Source organism: Thalassophryne amazonica, chromosome 10, assembly GCF_902500255.1.
Source record: "Thalassophryne amazonica chromosome 10, fThaAma1.1, whole genome shotgun sequence".
NCBI classification, from domain to species: Eukaryota; Metazoa; Chordata; class Actinopteri; order Batrachoidiformes; family Batrachoididae; genus Thalassophryne; species Thalassophryne amazonica.
This window is the reverse complement of record NC_047112.1, coordinates 38,962,332-38,985,498: the sequence shown is the minus strand read 5'-3', so window position 1 is coordinate 38,985,498 and position 23,167 is coordinate 38,962,332. Positions and strand designations below refer to the sequence as shown.

The 23,167-nt window shown below is 41.6% G+C and overlaps 1 protein-coding gene across 1 annotated transcript in view; it reads right to left on the bottom strand.

The window, feature by feature from the left end:
* The window catches only part of LOC117518645 (rho guanine nucleotide exchange factor 18-like), a 151,295-nt gene extending 129,231 nt beyond the window's left edge, over nucleotides 1-22,064 (bottom strand). The window contains exons 1-3 of the mRNA XM_034179845.1: nucleotides 21,975-22,064; nucleotides 1,696-1,829; nucleotides 1,058-1,620 (exon numbers count right to left, since the gene is read on the bottom strand). Coding sequence (XP_034035736.1) covers nucleotides 1,058-1,620; nucleotides 1,696-1,829; nucleotides 21,975-22,050 — 773 coding nt within the window. The 5' untranslated portion in view covers nucleotides 22,051-22,064. The remainder of the gene's footprint in view (nucleotides 1-1,057; nucleotides 1,621-1,695; nucleotides 1,830-21,974) is intronic.
* Nucleotides 22,065-23,167: the final 1,103 nt, after the last annotated feature.

The following is a 23,167-nucleotide window of genomic DNA, read 5'->3' as shown; positions in this document are numbered from 1 at the left end:
CCTCATGAAATATTCGTACCATTGAACTCATACATTATATACTGTATGTTATTAGCATAAATGGAATATAGTATTCATCTGTCCATTACTGTATAAATAAAACAAATCACTGTTTTCAGAAGATTAGAATGAGCCCTTCATTTTAACATGGGAACGGGCACGCTCATGGAGGACGCCATGTTGCACCACCACCATACTGATATAGTAGCCCAAAAGGGACATACATACTACCTCTGCCTTTCACATTGAGCAGTGCAGCTGGAAGACTGAAGGAAACCAGAAGAGAAACCAGTGGTTGCTCCTCTACATATTGTCTGCTGGTTGTTAGTGTAGACTAACAAACTTGAGAACCCTTTTTTTGTGAAATGGAGGCTCCTACATATTGCTCATCACAAGAGAGGACAAGAGAGCATGAAATCCCATTACCAAAGATGTGAAAATATGAAGGGAAACAAAGCTATGACAGGCAGTGGCATATTACAATCACAGCCCAGTCTCACATTTTTTTTTCATGCTCCCGTCATGAAATGAGTCAAATTTTCATGAAGGAGTTTTTTTTAACTCACTATTACTAACCCTACTCCTACCCCTAACCCTAACCTTAACCATAACCTAACCCTACTCCTACCCCTAACCCTAACCTTAACCATAACCTAACCCTACTCCTTCCCCAACCCTAACCATAACAACCCCCCCCCCCCCACTTCACTTTTAATTTCATGCAGCCATCACGGAATGAATTAGAATGAATTTGTGCTGCCATAACGAAAATGAGGCGCTTTTCATGACAATATGACAAACCAATACATTAATGTATACTTCATGCTGCTGAATCACAACATGCCGTGAGACTGGGTTGTACAATCAACAACGACACCACTAGGTGACACTAAATCTGACACACTGTAGCGTTAACAGTTGTGAAAGAGTAATCAAGGAAACCAACAGAAACATTTAACCTGGCTGGAAATTAAACATTTTGAGGGTGATGTTGAGAGAAATTCTTCTATTAATTTCACTTTAAATCCTTTGAATACATCTGGTGCATCTATCCTACCTCCTCCCCAGGTTCACTGGGGACACAGGAACTCCCCAGCTGTGCCTCCGAGAGGTTGACATGGATCTGACCAGAATTGGAAAACTGTCCAAGTCTGGTTCTCCATCCAGATCCATGGTGGAATCCCTCTTTCCGTCTTGTGGTCCTGTATTTATCCCTTCTCCTGATTCCATGGATCCGAATAGTCCATTCAGGTTTTTTGTCACACTGAGCTCTAGTTTAGGTTGTGAGGAGTCTTGTAATAATTGAGGATTAAACTGAGTGGCTACAAAGCTGGAATGAGGTTCTTTCAGGGAGGGGCGTGATGAGGTTAGGACAGTGTGCAGTGGTTGGATGATGGTGGTACTGTCCGTATTAAGGGATAACTGCAGGTCAACCGTGAGGGTTCCACTCTGTTGGACTGTAGACACTGTGGTCTGTGGAGCCCGAACTCCTCCTATCAGGTCTTTAAAGTACTCAGAGTCTTGGAGAGATGGGCTGAAACTCGACAGGTCCTCTGCACTGCTGCTCACCTCCACATCAGGATAGTCGTAGTCACTGATGACTGATAGTGAACATGATCCCTAGGGAGGAGATGGGTTTAATGACAAGGGAGAAAAACCAAGAAAATGGTGCAAATAGACAAGAAGGAGCCTCACCTGGTTGACGCTGGTCCGTTCAAAGAAGCTATCCTCAGTGATGGAATCAGGAGAGGAGGAGGACTCTGTTCCTGCCACAGTGAGCTGGATCCCGCTTGGCCCACAGGGCCGACCACATGGGCTGCAGTCTGATGCTGAAAACACAACAACCACAAGAAGAACACTGAGTGTGATGCAGAGTTTGGGAGTTTTATCACGGAAGGAAAACCCAGACGAGCGGCATCCGTGTAACCAGTTTGATTTTCTGCACAGCAGAGGAACACCCCCTGCTTAATAAAAGCTCTTTTACATTTCCACTGCACAAACAGATTTTTATATAAATCACGTGGTGTGACAAACCACCACTGGCAGCTCCGTGTCAGCGGTGGAGATGATTCTGTTAGCGAGCTCATGGGAAGCGCGAGCCGTACAAAGGAGATTCAGAAGGATCACACCATCGGAGACGTGCAGTTCGGCAATTAAAACAATGAAGCTGATGCCATCAGAGTGTTCAGTGCTTTTGTGTTCCTACAGTGAATGTCTGATTTTTTCTGACAAGTCATCAGCGTTTCAGCCTCACCCACTTCAGAAGGCCAGAGCCTCGGCCAGAACACGTTACGTAATACGCATTTCATAAGAGATGCCTCCTGTGAACTCAAGGCTCCGCCAAGCCTTAATCAGTGCTCAACACATGCAGTCGTCCTTTCTGTCTTTATCTGTATGTGGTTAGCATGTCAAATTTAGAGCAGGGGGGGTTTCATTAAAGGGGTCATATTGTGCAAAGCCATCTTTTATGCATTGTGCGTAAATATAGGCATTCTTCTGCATTTGGCAAAATCTTGCCTTGAAACAGCTCATTTTAGACTTCTGTGACATGTGCTTGCTCAGTGAGACACGCCCGCTGAGTCAGTCTGCTCTGTTTGTGACACATACATACACACCCGAAGGGCCGTTCAAGTTGCTGACGATGGCCGACATAGCAGATCCACAAAAATCTCTATGAAATGGCGGTGAAGGTGCACTCCAGGTGTCCCAATTTCCTTTGTCTAATACAAGTCAAAGTAGCCCAACTACAGGAGCCATTGTACTGGCAGAACTTTACATTTGGCGACAGTCCACTGAGTCACACAGGATGTAGTTTAACTATCCACCGGCAGTAGTGCGCTCCTTGGAGCAGTAGCGTAGGTTGGCAGAGCTCATAGTTGATTCAGCGTTTGAGACGTCATGTGACGTTGCCTATATAAACTCGACATACCTCTGCAATTGCTTCACTTGCTAATGGTCAAATGTTGGGTAGGATTACTTTGAAAGAATACATGTGGATTACATGTATGTATGTACATACATTTGGATTACTTGTAATCTGATTACTTTTGGATTACATTTCAAAGTAATCCTGCCCAACTTGCTAACGGTGCGTTGAGACAGGTTCGACACATTCCTTCGTATTTCATATTGTTTCTGCGCATTTCTTCATGCTCAACGGATCCTGATAAGCCTCTGATGTTGGCAGCGGTAGGTCAGCAGAAGGCAACGGAGCAGTAACGCTGTACTAGCAGGAGCAATGTAGCGGTAGTGGAGCTCAACTCTCACCGCTGATTTAGCGTGAACACCAAAAATTTTAAGCTTGTTGAAAATTGTTCCGGGACCACGATAAACATCAGCATTGCCCGACTGACGTTGATTTAGCGCCTGCTGAGTCTGGCGGACCTCAGCACTGGTCAACAGTAAGCAACTTTTTACTCTCCATCGACAAACGCAGAGCTTAACGTCAGAGAGACTGGGCCAAACCTTTTTTGGTACAAACAGAAACCGTTTTACAACTGAGGGTATTTTTATACGTCAGTGTTCAGAAAAAGGTCTGAACCAAATCAAATCAAATCAAACCAACTTTATTTATATAGCGCCAAATCACAACAAACAGCTGCCCCAAGGCGCTTTATATTGTAAGGCAAGGCCATACAATAATTACGGAAAAACCCCAACGGTCAAAACGACCCCCTGTGAGCAAGCACTTGGCGACAGTGGGAAGGAAAAACTCCCTTTTAACAGGAAGAAACCTCCAGCAGAACCAGGCTCAGGGAGGGGCAGTCTTCTGCTGGGACTGGTTGGGGCTGAGGGAGAGAACCAGGAAAAAGACATGCTGTGGAAGAGAGCAGAGATCAATCACTAATGATTAAATGCAGAGTGGTGCATACAGAGCAAAAAGAGAAAGAAACACTCAGTGCATCATGGGAAACCCCCAGCAGTCTAAGTCTATAGCAGCATAACTAAGGGATGGTTCAGGGTCACCTGATCCAGCCCTAACTATAAGCTTTAGCAAAAAGGAAAGTTTTAAGCCTAATCTTAAAAGTAGAGAGGGTGTCTGTCTCCCTGATCTGAATTGGGAGCTGGTTCCACAGGAGAGGAGCCTGAAAGCTGAAGGCTCTGCCTCCCATTCTACTCTTACAAACCCTAGGAACTACAAGTAAGCCTGCAGTCTGACAGCGAAGCGCTCTATTGGGGTGATATGGTACTATGAGGTCCCTAAGATAAGATGGGACCTGATTATTCAAACCCTTATAAGTAAGAAGAAGAATTTGAAATTCTATTCTAGAATTAACAGGAAGCCAATGAAGAGAGGCCAATATGGTGAGATATGCTCTCTCCTTCTAGTCCCTGTCAGTACTCTAGCTGCAGCATTTTGAATTAACTGAAGGCTTTTCAGGGAACTTTTAGGATAACCTGATAATAATGAATTACAATAGTCCAGCCTAGAGGAAATAAATGCATGAATTAGTTTTTCAGCATCACTCTGAGACAAGACCTTTCTAATTTTAGAGATATTGCGCAAATGCAAAAAAGCAGTCCTACATATTTGTTTAATATGCACATTGAATGACATATCCTGATCAAAAATGACTCCAAGATTTCTCACAGTATTACTAAAGGTCAGGGTAATGCCATCCAGAGTAAGGATCTGGTTAGACACCATGTTTCTAAGATTTGTGGGGCCAAGTACAATAACTTCAGTTTTATCTGAGTTTAAAAGCAGGAAATTAGAGGTCATCCATGTCTTTATGTCTGTAAGACAATCCTGCAGTTTAGCTAATTGGTGTGTGTCCTCTGGCTTCATGGATAGATAAAGCTGGGTATCATCTGCGTAACAATGAAAATTTAAGCAATGCTGTCTAATAATACTGCCTAAGGGAAACATGTATAAAGTGAATAAAATTGGTCCTAGCACAGAACCTTGTGGAACTCCATAATTAACCTTAGTCTGTGAAGAAGATTCCCCATTTACATGAACAAATTGTAATCTATTAGATGAATATGATTAAAACCACCGCAGCGCAGTGCCTTTAATACCTATGGCATGCTCTAATCTCTGTAATAAAATTTTATGGTCAACAGTATCAAAAGCAGCACTGAGGTCTAACAGAACAAGCACAGAGATGAGTCCACTGTCTGAGGCCATAAGAAGATCATTTGTAACCTTCACTAATGCTGTTTCTGTACTATGATGAATTCTAAAACCTGACTGAAACTCTTCAAATAGACCATTCCTCTGCAGATGATCAGTTAGCTGTTTTACAACTACCCTTTCAAGAATTTTTGAGAGAAAAGGAAGGTTGGAGATTGGCCTATAATTAGCTAAGATAGCTGGGTCAAGTGATGGCTTTTTAGTAATGGTTTAATTACTGCCACCTTAAAAGCCTGTGGTACATAGCCAACTAATAAAGATAGATTGATCATATTTAAGATCGAAGCATTAAATAATGGTAGGGCTTCCTTGAGCAGCCTGGTAGGAATGGGGTCTAATAGACATGTTGATGGTTTGGAGGAAGTAACTAATGAAAATAACTCAGAACAATCGGAGAGAAAGAGTCTAACCAAATACCGGCATCGCTGAAAGCAGCCAAAGATAACGATATGTCTTTGGGATGGTTATGAGTAATTTTTTCTCTAATAGTTAAAATTTTATTAGCAAAGAAAGTCATGAAGTCATTACTAGTTATAGTTAAAGGAATACTCGGCTCAATAGAGCTCTGGATATTAATGTGTCCAAAACAAAGGAGATGGTGATTGGTTTTAGGAAGACTCAATAGTTGATCTCCCCGGAGGTGATCGCTGATCAAGTTGTAGAAGTGGTACAGCTGTATAAATACTTGGGCACCCTCATCTCACCTTTAGCTTCCAGGTGGATGATGTCCTTAAGAAAGCCCATCAGCAGTGTGCTTCCTGTGTAAGCTTCATAGATTTAATGTTGACAGTGTTTCTATGAAGATGTATTACTCACTGCAAAACAAAGAAGGGTGTCTAAAAACCAAGATAAGAACACAACCTGACAGAAAAGGTACTCAGAACAAATTATCTGTCCAAGATTTCTTCAATTAAGATTATAGTGTAAAGTTGAACAGTTAAATCAAGAAATTAACTCTTAATAAACAAGATAAGTTATCTAACACCTAAATCTAATTTGTTGTTTTTTTTTTTATCTTGGTAAGAACCAAATAGTTTGCAGTGTTCATGTGTTTTGGAATCAAGCTTGAGCTTCTCCTTGGTGTTCTGTCTGGGTCTACTGACCTTAAAGAACAAAAACAAGCTGCAGAGTGTGATGAAAGCAAAATCGTAGCCATATGCGTAAGTGACCTGACAAGTTTATGTCAAATCTTTGAAGCTGACTTGAAAATTTTTTGGCAAATTTTAGCCATCCACTGCTCAGGTGCCTCTGTCTGGCAGGACATACAGAATGCTAAGATGCAGAACAAAAAAAGGTTAGGAACTCTTTTATCCCAGCTGAAAAAGACAGGTGGGGTAACAGAGAAAATACAATTGATTGATTGATGTCTGAAATGTTGTCTGAAATTTTCATCTTAGCTGCATGTCCACTGTGAGAGACATAATCTAAAAAATAAAAAATAAAAAAAAAATCCGGAAATCACAATGTATGATTTTTTAAATAATTTATTTGTATGTTACTGCTGAAAATAAGTATTTGAGCCCCTACCAACCAGCAAGAATTCTGGCTCACACAGACCTGTTAATTTTTCTTTAAGAAGCCCTCTTATTCTGCACTCTTTACCTGTATTAATTGCACCTGTTTGAACTTGTTACCTGTATAAAAGACACCTGTTCACACACTCAATCAATCACACTCCAACCTGTCCACCATAGCTAAGACCAAAGAGCTGTCTAAGGACACCAGAGACAAAAATGTAGACCTGCACAAGGCTGGGATGGACTACAGGACAACAGGCAAGCAGCTTGGTAGAAAACAACAACTGTTATGATTATTTATTACAAAGTGGAAGAAACACAAGATGACTGTCAGTCTCCCTCCATCTGGGATTCCATGCAAGATCTCACTTTGTGGGTAAGGATGATTCTGAGAAAGCTCAGAACTACACAGGAGGACCTGGTCAATGACCTGAAGAGAGCTGGGACCACAGTCACAAACATTACATTAGTAACACATGATGCTGTCATGGTTTAAAATCCTGCAGGGCAGCAAGGTCCCCCTGCTCAAGCCAGCACATATCCAGGCCCATTTGAAGTTCACCAATGACCATCTGGATGATCCAGAGGAGGCATGGGAGAAGGTCATGTGGTCAGATGAGACCAGAATAGAGCTTTTTGGAATCAGCTCCACTTACCATATTTAGAGGATGAGAACAACCCCAAGAAAACCATCCCAACCGTGAAGCATGGGGGTGGAAACATCATACTCTGGGGGTGCTCTTCTGCAACTTGAACGGCCCGCAGTGCAGCATTTATGAATGTGAAAATTCTCCTGCTGTGAGAAAAATTTAAACCCAGGTGGCTTGTTTTAGACTTGTATGACATATGTAATGAACAGAACTATATAATAATAATAATTTATAATAATAATAATTTATATAGCGCCAAATCACGAGTAATCGCCTCAAGGTGCTTCACAAACATTTAAAAGCAGAATAAAATGAAATAAGATTAAAACACAATAAAAAAAATTAACCATAAAAAGGTAAAATAAAACAAATAAAAAGACACACAATCATATAAAATACTAATGATAAAACAGGGAGAACAAATGTGTCTTCAGCCTAGCTTTAAAAGTCTCCACAGAGTCCGACTGTCCTATCAGCGCAGGCAGATCATTCCACAGAGCTGGGTCATGGTGATAGAAAGCTCTGTAACCCGCTGACTTTTTCTTCACCCTCAGGACACACAATAGTCCTGCACCCTGTGAATGCAGAGTCCTAGCCGGCACATAGGACTCAACCAGGCTGGCCAGATAGGAGGGTGCCAGTCCGTGAACAATTTTATAGGCCAATAGTAATACTTTAAAATCCAATCTCAAAGAGACCGGAAGCCAGTGAAGGGATGCCAGAACCGGCGTAATATGGTCAAACCTTCTGCTTCGTGTCAGAAGTCTGGCAGCAGCATTTTGAACCAGTTGAAGACCCCTGATGCTGGACTGTGGTAAACCAGAAAACAAAGCATTACAATAGTCCAATCTAGAAGAAACAAAAGCATGAATCAGAGTCTCAGCATCAGCCATAGACAGGATGGGACGAATCTTTGCTATATTTCTTAGATGAAAGAAAGCAGTCCTTGTAATGTCCCTAATGTGGAGGTCAAAGGACAACGTAGGATCAAAAATTACCCCAAGGTTCCTCACTTTGTCAGTATGACGTATAACACAGAGGTAGTGTCCTTGCACAAAACACAGTGGGAACGACCAGACAGATAAGACATCAACCATGCAAGAGCAGTTCCAGTAATCCCGAAACAGTTTTCTAGCCTATCAAGTAGAATATGATGATCAATGGTGTCAAACTCAGCACTGAGATCCAGCAACAACAATACTGTAGTAGTATCCGAGTCCATTGCTCGCAGAAGATCATTAACTACTTTAATAAGTGCTGTTTCTGTGGAGTGATGTTTTCTAAAAACAGACTGCAGTGGCTCAAAAAGGTCATTCTCTGTAAGATAGTCCACAAGCTGCCATGAAACCACCTTTTCCAGAATTTTAGAGCAGAATGATAGATTTGATATCGGCCTATAATTTTTCAATACACCAGGATCAAGATTAGATTTCTTGAGTAGTGGTTTAACCACTGCAGATTTAAAACAATTTGGAACAGATCCAGAGTTTAGAGAAAGATTAACAATTTCCAGCACAGTCGGCCCAAGAATGGGCCAAAGATCCTTAAACAATTTTGTTGGTATAGGATCAAATAAACAAGTTGTGCTTTTAGTAGACATCACGAGTTTCGTCAGCACACCTAGTGAAATACTATTAAATTCCGTGAATCTAGGTAGCACCTCGAGGTAGTCCCCAGCTCAGTAGCGGGATACAATGACTGGACCAAAGTACGCTGAGATGTGCTCAACCTAATATCTTCTATTTTCTTTTCGAAATAGTCCAGAAAGTACTGTGCTGAAAAAGGAGAATGACCAACAGGTGGCTGTCCATGAATAAGAAATGCCACCGTATCAAACAAAAACTTTGAATTATGCTTGTTTTTGTTTATCAATTCAGAGTAATAGGCCTGCTTCGTAGCCAATAAAGCATGCTTATAATCTAAAATAGCTTCACGCCACGCAAGGTGGAACACCTCTAGTTTGGAACTACGCCATTTCCGTTCCAACCCTCTAGCCTTCTGCCTAAGGTCATGCAAACAACTGTTGAACCAAGGTATCTGTGCCTTGGGAAGGCATGGTCTTAATAGAGGAGGCGCAATCTTATCAAGTGTGGCTTTTAGCACTAAATTCAGGCTATCCGCAAGACTGTTACCGACTGAAAATTCATCAAGCTTGAAGTTAAGATTTCTGGTAGTCTCGTTTCGAGTTCAGTCAAAGTTGAAGGTTTAATTTGTCGCCGCAATGATAGGCAAGGTTGTTGCTCCACTAAACACGGCAGCATAATTGTAAACCTAATAAGCGAGTGGTCAGAGACCGCTGATGCAAGAGGCAGGATGTCGATATTTATGACAGCAAGGCCACGTGCAACTACCAAATCCAGAGTATTACCACTGATATGCTTTGAACCAGGAATGAACTGCTGAAATCCTAATGCATCCATGATTTCCATAAATGATTTACCGAGGGGATCAGAGAGCTTATTTATGTGAATGTTAAAGTCACCAATAATCAAAATGTTGTCTGCACTGGTTGAAAGACTAGAGATGAACGCGCCAAATTCATCTAAAAAAAATCAGAGTATCGGCCAGGAGGCCTATAGACAGTGACAATATAACAAAGCTGATTTCCAGTTTTATGACCTTGACAGTACTTAGCATCATGGGCATAACGGAGAATCAGATGCTCAAATTAATTATATTTATGACCCCCAACAGTTAATAAAGTAAACCTGGATTTATAAATAAAAGCAACACCCCCGCTTTTCCTCACATCACGTGAAACGTGACTAAAGGTGTACTCCGGTGGGCAGGCCTCATTCAGAGGAAGGACAGCTGTGGATTTAAGCCAGGTTTCACATAATCCAAGCATATCCAGGCGATGATCCACAATTAAGTCATTCACCAGCAATGACTTCAGAGACAATGATCTGATGTTAATGAGACCCAAACTAAGGATCTCGGTGGGATCAGCAGATTTTAATGAAGTCATGCGGAAGTTCAGCTCCTCAGCAGCCAGTGACGCAGCGTGTTTCAGCGGACGGAGGAGCTCAGGTGAAACACCACATCTGTGAGCCCGCAGACGACAGCACCGGTGTAAAAACTCTGCAGCCCGACGAGAGGCAGCAGCAGGAAGCTGCAGCAAAAATGGGCACAGCTTTAGCGGAGCCGGTCCGGTCACTGGAGAGGACAGTCCAGGAACAACAGGACGAATCCAGCAGCCTCTCGTGCGCAGCGTGCGCTCCCACGACCAAAAATATCGTCAATCCCAAAGGAGGCGAGGATCAGACCCTCTAGTGAAGGCTGCCAGGTAGAACTTAAATTTCACCAACGCACCGCTCCGCTTTCCGCGCCTTCTAAAGTGCCTCCTCCGGAGAGGAGCGCAAGGAAAACGGAGCAGGTGCAGCGGGACCTCCGCGAGCACAGGTGGCAGAGCAGGGCGGGGCCCTCCCAACCTGGACCCAGACGACAGCAGCGGCTCATATAGAGCATTCATGTCTAAGAGAGACTGATGATTATACACAAGCAAGGCAGAGATGTCCCGGCAGAACACACAGAGCAAAAACACAGCTACAAATAACAAAAAACTCGATGAGCGGTAGAGACAGGGCTGACGGTATGCCAAACACACAGGCACCATCTTGCCACCCACGATACCGATTAACTCTCTCTGAACTCCTGGTTAATCTGTGAGACGCACTCTGAGTGATACGACCACATTGTTTCCAGACTGGTAGGGGAAGGAGCACATTCTGTGCCGAGTCCTCCGGAGCAGGTGTTAAGCCCCCGTCACACATAGCAAGAATGTGCAGGAACCAGCCCAACACGGCAAATATTGCCATAATCCGACACAGTCTGGTGTGGTCAGCCATGTCAGAATGCATCCAGATTACCTTGTCCACACCTGCACAACGGCATCCAAAGGGCATGTAGACAACAGGTAGATGACACAGACTGCTGGCAGACAGTCATTAAAAGGCACTGCAGACTGCCTGATGCCCAAACGTCTGGATGGCAAACATGAGGATGTGTTCCTCACGCGCACGTGCACTCTGCGCACACGCGTGGGGCTGCAATTATCACTCAGCCGCGCGTGTGTGTGTGCATGCATGCATAACGTTGCATGAGCCTGAGTGGGGTGCCCGCGCTTAGTGCCACTGGACAGCTTCACTGATAGTTTGCTGGCAGTTGGCCATGCTGTCCTCTGCATCAGATGGAGCCTTTCCAGTGAACTTTAATTTCTTTTTTCTTTTTTGCTCACTTCAGGAGCACAACGCAACTCTGGACACCGTGATGGTTGGATTATCACATGGGATGTTTTGTTTTGTTTTTATTTTGGTATGAGAGGATTTTAACCACAGGCTGTGGTTCAGGCTCCACATCCACGTCCATGCTATGAAACATTCTTGGACTACTGTTGGAGGTGAGATTCATGTTTATTAATGCTAAAACAGCCTGGCACAACAGTTCCATGTCATATCTCCTACAGAGTTAGAAGTTGATCATATATTACAGCGTGAGAGCCGTTCAGCTCTGGGCCTGACGTGTGCAGTGACCTGTTACTGTGCACCACAGAGAGGCGCAGCTGCCCGTGTTATATGCAGCTATGATGGGGACAATAGTCATATTATTTACGTCGTCCATTGGGAGGAATATTATCTGTACTGTAAGGTCTATTATGACATAACAGCCTGTCCAGATCTGCAGCGCCATGTGCTGTGCGACACATTGACCCACAGTGGACATGGTGCTTTCGGTTTGTTTGCGCTGTGTTCACATCCCCTGTACCCTGCACATGGATAGCTGCGTGCCACATACATAGCAGTGATCATTGGTTCCTTTGCACTCCGGGGGAAGGTGTGGGGGGGCAGCAGTGGAGGTGGACATTTATGCCACCTTCAGAATATGTAAATTGCGGTCAGATGGTGCTCACACCGCCGTCAGATAGGTGTCCCATCTTGACGGCACCCAGAGGGTTTTGAACATGTGCATCACACTTGGGGTTGCCGGCTGATGTTGACCAACTGTGTGGACTTCTGCAGATGGCTGTCAGAACGTTTTGGAACTGAAATCCGACACTATTCGGATGTGAGCCGATTCATCATACTGATGCCGTTCTGCGTGATTCTGGCTGTGTGACAGGGATCTTGGCATTCGGCACAAGTTGAGAAAAGTGCTTTTTTCTGGCTCAGTGTATGGTGTCATTTTGCACCATAACAAACCAAACAACATGTTGGCGCACCTCAGGTGATTTCCCCAGGCAGCTCCATTATTTCCCCAATAGGCTCCATTCAATGATGAGTCTTCCAGAGCAGGCGCACCATTCGACAAAAGTCAATAAACGTCTTTCTTTTTTTAAACCTCTGCGGACTCCCAACATTGTGGCCCTGTCCACACTTGGCTTGACTTGGATCAGCTCAAGGTAGGCCTAATGGAAACTTGGTGTACACCCCGCCCTCCGGTCTTGACAGAGAGTTTCTTTCAATGCTCAGAATAAAAACTGGATACGAGCAAGTGCGATGTAGCCAGGAGACCAGCTGTGCACTGGAAAATTTTAAACATGCCCACAACTTACAAGTTTATTCATCTTTTCAGGACTCGTGCTGATCTATGCTGGGGAGCACGCCAACACACAAACTGTGCCGAGGCGATGCTCAGGAAAACTCAGCACTGAACTCAGCTGGGTGAAAGAGCTGCTTTAGAGGACAGGTTTTATTTATTTATTTATTTATTTATTCATGAAGAAGCCATCACCTCAGCATCTACTGATTATTTTTGGATACAATCTTAAATATCTCAGTTTTCAATAAACTTAAATAATTGTGTGTTTTTAAATTATATGGCCTGTTTTATCATTAAGTTTGAATATAAATTTTGGCATATAAACTGTTGGCTGCACAGTATTTGCCTCTGGGGACATAATAAAGCATTGAAATACTTGCTGAACTCTATTAGCTTTCTGTGGATTTTTTTGTCACACAGAATGTTAGATGAAGTTGTGGGACACTTGGATTGTGCAGAAATGAGGATGTTTCATTGTAAGTGATGGATGACGAAACTTACTGTGCATACATTACCAAAGCTGCATGATGGTCATGGGAGGAACTTTGGTGCCATATGATACGATCATTTGATTGTCTATTTAAGGAACAATTCTGTAAGATAGTTTTGTTTTGATGAGAGTTCAAACTAAACTGAAGAACCAACTAATACAGTCAGCCTGTGCAGATCAGATGTGCACTGTACGAAAATTCAAACCTTATCAGATAGGTGGCATGTTACCACTGACTAGAGTGGTTAATCCAGATTATAGGATCCCTTGAATGGAATATTAATTTAATTTAATGTCACAAAGCCCCAGTTGTTACATCTTAAAAGTTATTGATTTTATTTGTGTTGGTAATACACTAAAAAAACTGATGCATTGGATGAATTCAATTCAATTATGAGCAGGATTTCCATTTAATAGATATATGTAGCCCCAACTCAAATAAAGCACATCCATGCAAGATAATTTAATTTAGTTGGGGCTACATATGTTTATTAGATGGAAATCCTACCCATAATTGAACTGAGTTCATTCAGTGAGTAATTTGTTTGAGTGACTCAAAAACATGACCTCATTGGATTGGATTTCATCTAATCCAATATGTAGTCCCAACTAAACTAAGTTACATTAACGTGCATGGATATGTTTTATTTGAGATGGGGCTACAGATATTTATTCAATGGAAATCCTGCACATAACTGTATTGAGTTCATCCAATGAGCCATTTGTTTGCGTGATACACTCAAAAAACTGACTCACTGGATTGGATTCCATGTAATAAATATATGTAGTCCCAACTAAATTAAGTTACATCATCTTGCATGGATGTGTTTCATTTGAGATGGGGTTACAGATATTTATTAGATGGAAATCCTGCACATAATTGAGTTCATCCAGTGAGCAATTTGTTTGAGTGATACACTCAAAAAACTGACAATGGATTGGATTCCATCTAATAAATATCTGTAGCCCCATCTGAAATAAAACACATCAATGCAAGATGACGTAATTTAATTTAGGTGGGACTAAAGATATTTATTAGATGGAAATCCTACCCATAATTGAATTGAGTTCATCAAGTAATTTGTTTAAGTGACTCAAAAACATGACCTCATTGGATTGGATTTCATCTAATCCAGTATGTAGTCCCAACTAAACTAAGTTACATTATCGTGCATGGATATGTTTTATTTGAGTTGGGGCTAGATATTTATTCGATGGAAATCCTGCACATAACTGTATTGAGTTCATCCAATGAGCCATTTGCATGATACACTCAAAAAACTGACTCACTGGATTGGATTCTATGTAATAAATATATGTAGTCCCAACTAAATTAAGTTACATCATCTTGCATGGATGTGTTTTATTTGAGATGGGGTTACAGATATTTATTAGATGGAAATCCTGCACATAATTGAGTTCATCCAGTGAGTAATTTGTTTGAGTGATACACTCAAAAAACTGACTCAATGGATTGGATTCCATCTAATAAATATCTGTAGCCCCATCTGAAATAAAACACATCAATGCAAGATGATGTAATTTAATTTAGTTGGGACTACAGATATTTATTAGATGGAAATCCTGCACATAATTGAATTGAGTTCATCAAGTAATTTGTTTAAGTGACTCAAAAACATGACCTCATTGGATTGGATTTCATCTAATCCAGTATGTAGTCCCAACTAAACTAAGTTACATTATCGTGCATGGATATGTTTTATTTGAGTTGGGGCTAGATATTTATTCGATGGAAATCCTGCACATAACTGTATTGAGTTCATCCAATGAGCCATTTGCATGATACACTCAAAAAACTGACTCACTGGATTGGATTCTATGTAATAAATATATGTAGTCCCAACTAAATTAAGTTACATCATCTTGCATGGATGTGTTTTATTTGAGATGGGGTTACAGATATTTATTAGATGGAAATCCTGCACATAATTGAGTTCATCCAGTGAGTAATTTGTTTGAGTGATACACTCAAAAAACTGACTCAATGGATTGGATTCCATCTAATAAATATCTGTAGCCCCATCTGAAATAAAACACATCAATGCAAGATGATGTAATTTAATTTAGTTGGGACTACAGATATTTATTAGATGGAAATCCTGCACATAATTGAATTGAGTTCATCCAATGAGCCATATTTTGAGTGTAGTGATAAATGGTGGACCCATATAAATTACATTATGTCAAAGTATAGCTGAGCATTATCATGATGTTTTTACCAGCCCCCAGAGGTACAGATAGAGCTCCAAAGTGTGATGTCACATATCCATGATAATGCTCAAGATAGTTGTACCCTATCTTTTAAAATGGCTGCTTTGTGCTTTGAAGAACAATCTGAATGCAATGTGTTGACGTTTTCCATCCTCGTGATGAATAATGGTGATGGATTAAACAAATATATGACTTATTTATATATGTGTAATGTATCAATCTTCAGTTTAGCAAAAGAAATGTAGAAATGTATGAACATATTTATATGCTCTGAACACTACACATAAATGTTCCTAGAGCAGGTTTACTCTGGTTTTACATTGGGGTTATGGAGGTGTTACACCAGTTTTATGCCAGGGTTGCACCTCCACACTGGAGCTCATAGGCAGAGTATATTTAGCCCAACCCAATCCTCTTCATGAACACCCAAGCACCACCAAAATGTCCCAAAGAGAAAGACCTTCAAGAGCTTTAGCTATAAGTAAAAAATAGCAATAATAATTGCAAAACGGAGGACTTTTAGGGAGGAGACATGGAACAAAGCAAGACCAGATCCTCAAAAGCAAATACCTCTGCCAAGGTCCAACAATCATCTGTCTTTCTATACTGTACTTAACTGAAGTGCAGATTGTAAAAAATATTTTAGTTCTACATCTGGTTCAAAATTCTACTAACTTTAACTTAAATCCATTATTGTCTTTCTGAGGTATCCTGCTGAAAAACAAACACTGCAGTGTCTCATCTTGTTTTGAATTTGCTGGCAGTTGGCAAACCTCATGGTGTATTACCACCACCAACTGGACAGGAGTGTGGAATAACTGACAAACTACTCTCCCTACTGAGCTGCCAGTCTTTCCCTGGAGTCACCTTCTTCACATATCTTGTCTTGACATAAATGCTCAGTTGATTCATGTCAGGGTGACTGGTTTGGCTATTCATTGTTTTGTTGTTACCCATAATGTAGTGTCGCACCACATGCATGTGAAATCATTAGAAAACTCCAGGTTTGTGTTTTTCTCTCTCTATGTGGATTCACATTTTTAAAGCTAATATTTCAGAACATTCAGGAACATGGTTGTCCTCAGATGGCCAACGTTTAAGGGACTGTCAACAAAACCAACTGCAACTGTTAGTAACTTTTGTTCAGGGCATTTTTGCTCAAATACTCAAGGAAACAACACAAGTAACGTGGAGTAAAGAGCACAGTGTCAAACCAGAACTCTTCCAATGATTAGTCATAGGTTACATAGTGGCAAATGACAAAAGGCCAAATACAAGAACATTTCACTCCTTTGCCTTCAAAAAGTCCTGCATTATTTTAGTAGTGTTCTTCAAGTCATTGTACACTACATATAACCTTTCTTAAACAATTTGTTAAATCACTATGAACTGGTTCCATTGGCAGCCATAACGCTACCAAACAAGCAAAAGATAAAGAGAGCAAAATCTGGGACAGTTAAAGAGATACTGGAGAAAGAATACAGGAGAAAAACAGACAACAGAAGCACAGTGTGCGTGATGATAGAATGAAATGGATAGAAGACCTCACTGGAAAGGCTGAACTAGCTGAGGAAAAGCAAGACACTTCTATGACATAACCAAAGAATTAACAAATAAAGGAGGACAGAAGATGATATAGTCATGGAGAATAAGCAAGGTAAAATCATAAAGGAAAAGAAGGCAAGAATGGAAAGGTGGAACGAGCATTTCAGCGAGGTATGAAACAAGTAACGCCCGGATAATCACACCAAGGAGTCTGAGTGTTGATGTTGAATATGATGTTGGTGAGATTAGAGAAGAAGAAGTAAGTCAAGGGATTAAGATGATGATGAACGGTAACCTGCCTGAAGTGGACCAAATAACAAGAGAGTTGATTAATGCCAGCAAAGAAACATCTGTGACAGAGGTGATGAGATTATTTTAAGTGTGGAATGAGAAGAGAACATCAGATGAGTGGAAGGAGGAGTTAATCATGAAACTGAATAAGAAGGGAGATCTTCACAGAAAGCAACACCTGGAGAAAGGTTTCACTAGTTAGTGTCACAAATAAAATTGTTGGGAGAGTCACAGTCAAATGAATAAAGAATGCAACAGATGAAGGGTCCAGACAAGGAAGAGTGAGCAGATTTTAATCTGGAGAACAACTATGTGAATGGAGATCAACTTTGTTTATGTATTTTGTTTACTTTGAAAAGAGTTTGACTTTGCACATAAGTAGTTTAGGGATTATTATGGATCAGATTATGATATACCAGAGAAGATCATGAATGTAATTAATGTATGAGAACACTGAATGTGGTAGTGGATGAAGGTTAGCTGACAGACGGGATTAGAATAACATCTGGTGGAACACAAGGATGTGTTACAGCTGTGGTTGGACGTTTACATACACTCATCATGGGCATGAATCTCATGGTAATTCTGGGCTAATGATGTCATTGGACTGTTGTTTTGTCGGGATGGAATGAGTGTACCGCATACATCATTAATAACTTTAAAAAACAATAAATAAATAAAAAAGAATTGGGTGCACAAGTTTGAAATTATTTTGGACACACATGAAAACACCAGCAACATCCAAGGTGCCATTGCATTGTACAAATATACATCAAGAACTATTTTTAAAACAATCTACCGTTACAAAATATTAACTTTTGCAGCATTCTTGGGTATGTGCATGATGTGTCATCTGTTAACATCCGGTTCACAAGTTGGGTAAATAATAGTTGGGTACTCATAGTACAGAAGAACCAATGTGAAGTACAGACTAAGTTTTTGCAGGGCTACACTTTGCAGATGACATTGCACTGGTAGTACCTAAATAGGAGTACATCCAAGAGATGGGTTGATTACAGAAGCAAGGAGGGTCGGTCTGCCACTCAATGAAACTAAATGCAAAACGATGCAAATAAGCACATGAAGAGTGCATAAGATCAAAGAGGTAAAAGAAAGTGATGAATCTGTAGCATTGGGTGCAAAAGTCTCAAAAGATGGTGGTGTGTCATGATCTGGCCCGTTTGGGCCAGCTGTTCTGATTCTGAACTTTTTTTGTTCCTCTTTCATGTTTTGAGCCTTTTGTTTTTTAGTCATGTATAGTCCTGCTTAGGTTATGTCTGGTCTTGTTTCATGTTCATGTCAGGTTGTCATGCTTATGTTATCTTTGGTTTTGTTTCTATTTCATCCTCGTTGTATTTGTTCACACCTAGTCACTTTAGACTTAGTTTATTCTGCTTATCACATTTATTACCTCCGCCAAGGAGGTTATGTTTTTGGTCGCGTTTGTTTGTTTGTCTGTTTGTCAGCAGCATAACTCAAAAAGTTTTGAACGGATTTTGATGAAATTTTGTGGAGTGGTTGGAAATGACAAGAGGAACAAGTGATTCAATTTTAGTGGTGATCCGGATCACGATCCGGATCCCGATGCTAACGCATTAGCATGTCTATGGCATTTTCAATGTTAAAAGTTAGCATTAAGCAGTTGCAGCTGTCATCCCGTTCGGGTGCATTTGTTTTCAAATTGTAATATTTCTTAAATTTATTTTTGCTGAAATTTTGTGGAGTGGTTGGAAATGACAAGAGAAACAAGTGATTAAATTTTAGTGGTGATCCGGATCACGATCAGGATCCCGATGCTAACGTGTTAGCATGTCTATGGTATTTTCAATGTTAAAAGTTAGCATTAAGCAGTTGCAGCTGTCATCACGTTCTGGTGCATTTGTTTTCAAATTGTAATATTTCTTAAATTTATTTTTGTTTATATATTAATAATCTAATGATTATTATATACAATCTTAGAGAAAGAGACAAAAAGAAATAGATCACTGTGCCAAGGATTGTCCTATTTCAAGGTGAAAACCTATTTCAAGCTGAAAACCTCCAAATTTAAGCCTCTGAAAACCTCCAAATTTAAGCCTCTGTTGACCCAGGACATCGTGAGAGAACAGGGAACTTTCAGAAGAGGTCGGAATCAGCAGTTTATCCGGACATTCCACTGTTAAAGGAGATTTTTTTTAATGAAAGACGCGCACCCGCCACAGGAAAAACACCTCCGTTGGAAGCCTTAAGGACAAGTTGGAACATGCCCTGCTGTTAAACAATTTCTCAGATACTCACTCAACTGAAAGCCACCAAAAGCCGCCTGGATTTTACAAATGGTTATCAACACGGAGGTGTTTTTCCTGTGGCGGGTGCGCCACTCCGGCTGCTCGGTTTCTTTTCTAATAGACCTCGTAAGCCCTCACTGTCTTACAGCTCACTGCCAGATTGTTGAATCTATGTCACTTTCCAGCCCTCCCATCCTGTCTCTTTTTGCTTTTTGATCAGCCTGCCGGTATTTGACCTTGTTTTGCCTTCGACCACGTTTTTTTTTGTCTCTGCCTCTGATTGCCACCACGCTGTGTATTTTGACCTCAGCCTGTTTGTTCGACCAAGCCTCAGCCTTGCGCCTGTCTGTGCCTTTGCTTCGCTGCTGGACTGCCTGTGTACCGAATCCCTGCTTGTTTATTCCATTAAACCCTATTCTAACTGCATTCCTCATGAGAGTTTGCATTTGTGTCCTGCTCTGTTTGTGCCACGCCTGACATGGTGGGACAGAAAACATAAAGAACAAGTTAGGAAGCGCAAGGAACACCTTCCAATGCCTATTAAAGGTTTGAATTGGAATGCAAGAAACATTGGAAAGAAAGTTATCATCAACCTAGTTAGACCACTAGTTTGGTCACAGGTATGACAAAGTATGAGGAGAAGAAAATTGGCAGTTTTCAATTCAAATGTTTGTGAAGCAGGTTAATGATCAAATAGCCCGATCATATAAACAACAACCAGACTATGGATAGAACATGTCAATAGAATTAGTGATAAGAAGATGTCAAAAGAATTGTACGTGTCATATGTGGTGACAATGCGGGTGACTGCATGGCGACTTTAGGATGGTGCAGGAAAAGAGAGCAGTCATCATCACGACCATTTGACACAACCATGGCAGTTCAAAATGAAGTTTGTCCAGACATCCACGCATGGGGGCTTGAACTCCTTGGTACCCTTTCAGCGAGCTCATCCCTCTTCCTCAGCATTCTGTCTTTTGGCATCAAAATTCTGGACATGATCAGAAACCGTTTTTCTCCACACTGATCTACGGGGACTGTAACCCAGTCTATGTATAACGTTACAGTCTCTGAAAGTTGTTTTAAAGACATCCTTGTATATCTTCTCGGGAGCACTAGTGCATCCTGTTCTGGTTGACTAAAAACTGTTTAGCAAGTCATTGTGCCATATCATCTTAGCCTGTTCTCAGAGAGCACGCTCAGGAAACCCAGTGCTGGTTGGAGTTGTTTCACAGTAAGGAGACAAAAAATGGTGGTGGTGGACAATGGAACCCGAGAAAGCAACAGCAAGACAGCACAACTAGGACACTGTGAGAACAACAGCCAGAGAGAGAGAGAAAATCCTAGATAGAGGATGTTCTGGGTTTTGTGTGCCTCCTGGTATGACGAATGATGATGATGATAATATATTGTGGACATTTGTCCTGAGCTTGTCAGTACATCCTTACTTAGTAAAACACACAAATGTGAGGAACAGTTGACTGAGCCACATTTAATGTTTTTCAGTTGTGATCAACTTTCTGAAAGCTCGTTGGACTTCAAACTGACTTCTCAAGTCCACACTTTAATATCATCTTCATTAGTTGCTTTCATCTGGATTATACTGTGGTAGACAACTTAATCAATGTCCAAATATTTACAGAGTGAACTCTGTCTACTCAGTGCGACAAATACTACTTTGTTTCTGGGACAGAGTGTTTGGATTAAGGTCGCTGTGACCATTCAGCATCTAGATGATTTATGTCAGCGTGCGAGCCTGAGACAGATGTGTGTAGGTGAGAACACAAGAGAGGCGCGGTTAGATCTGAGGACAGAGCGCACATCAAAACAGCTGTCATCTCACAGATTGTCTTTGATGGAGGACAAAAATACAAGAGTACTCTTTCAAAGCACGGTGGCTGCAGCAACACGGACTACAGACAGAGAGACGAACACACAAACACCAAAGCTCCCCTTTTCTCTGCCCCTTTATTAATCTGCACACAGCATTCAGAAAAAAAGGCTTCTTTTAATATCTGGCTTCACAATAAGATTTATCTGATAAATATTTGTCACAGCTCAACTGTGCATTTTCATGCAGTTTATATGTGAGAAGTGGGAGAACTGAAACCAGCTGTGGACTAATAAACTGTCACACACTGCAAACCCACACTAACTTTCAGGTAAAGAGAAACCACACACTCGGGCCACACCTAGGGTCACATCCAGCCCTTGACCTCTGCTACCACACATCTCTCTCTCTCTCTGCAGCTCTTCCTCTCAGCACAAGTTCAAAATGTAACTATGCTCCTGCCGTGGATGCTGTACCTCTCTTGAAAGACCATCGCTTCATCCAAAACCTGGAGAAGGAGGGCCAGGAGTGGTTAAGGGGAGAGTCCGCCATACGAGCAGCGCGGTGCGGAGGCCAGCTGGAAGTGGAGCCTGATCACACTGGAACTCTGATAGCCAACGAGGGGAGTGAGCGAGGGCAGGAGATGGAGGGCGGGGGCAGGAGAGAAGGAGGGGAGTGGTGAAGGAGAAGAGAGGCTGCATGCAGAGTGTTTACCAGAGAGATCACCTGGCTTCAAGCAAACTGGGAGAGCAGCCGGGAGAGGACGTCTGCCATGGGCGTGTTGGTGGATTTAACAGACTCTAAAATCAGTTTTGATTGACATTTTACACTTAAATGTAATTGGCGGTTGCCATTAAACATCCTCAAAGTTCTACAACTGTATGATGTGAACTTGGAAACTCTACTACTTTAAGCAAAATGTAGCTCTCAACCTGCTTGTTTTAGATGTCCAAGTGCAACTATGAAGACAGTTACTTTAGACAAATAAAAGGAGAAAAAAGTAACACTTTTAAGCGAGGCGTTCGTAACGCTTTACAATGATGGCTCAGATTCCCCCATTCACTCACACACATCAGGATTCTGCCGTGCTGTCAAACTGGGAGACCACAGAGGACACCTCACCTCACTCATGAGTGACAGACTACGAGGTCTGTTAGAAAAGTATCCAACCTTATTATTTTTTTCAAAAACCATATGGATTTGAATCACGTGTGATTACGTCAGACATGCTTGAACCCTCGTGGGCATGTGAGAGTTTTTTCCACGCCTGTCGGTTACATCATTTGCCTGTGGGCAGTCTTTGAGTGAGGAGTCGCCCACCCTCTCGTCGATTTTTTCATTGTTTAGGAATGGCTCAGAGACTGCTGCTTTGTTTGATCAAAATTTTTTCAAAAGCTGTAAGGCACAACTGAGTAGACACCATTCGATAAATTCAGCTGGTTTTTGGTAAAAATTTTAACGGCTGATGAGAGAGTGTCGCCATAAGGACGGGCCACGGCGCCTGACGGCGATCTGCGCTTCGAGGCGGCAGCGTCTCGCCGTTTCAAGTTGAAAACTTCCACATTTCAGGCTCTGTTGACCCAGTAAGTCGTCAGAGAACAGAGAACTTTCAGAAGAAGTCGGCATGAGGAGTTTATTTGGACATTCCATTGTTAACGGACATTTTGTA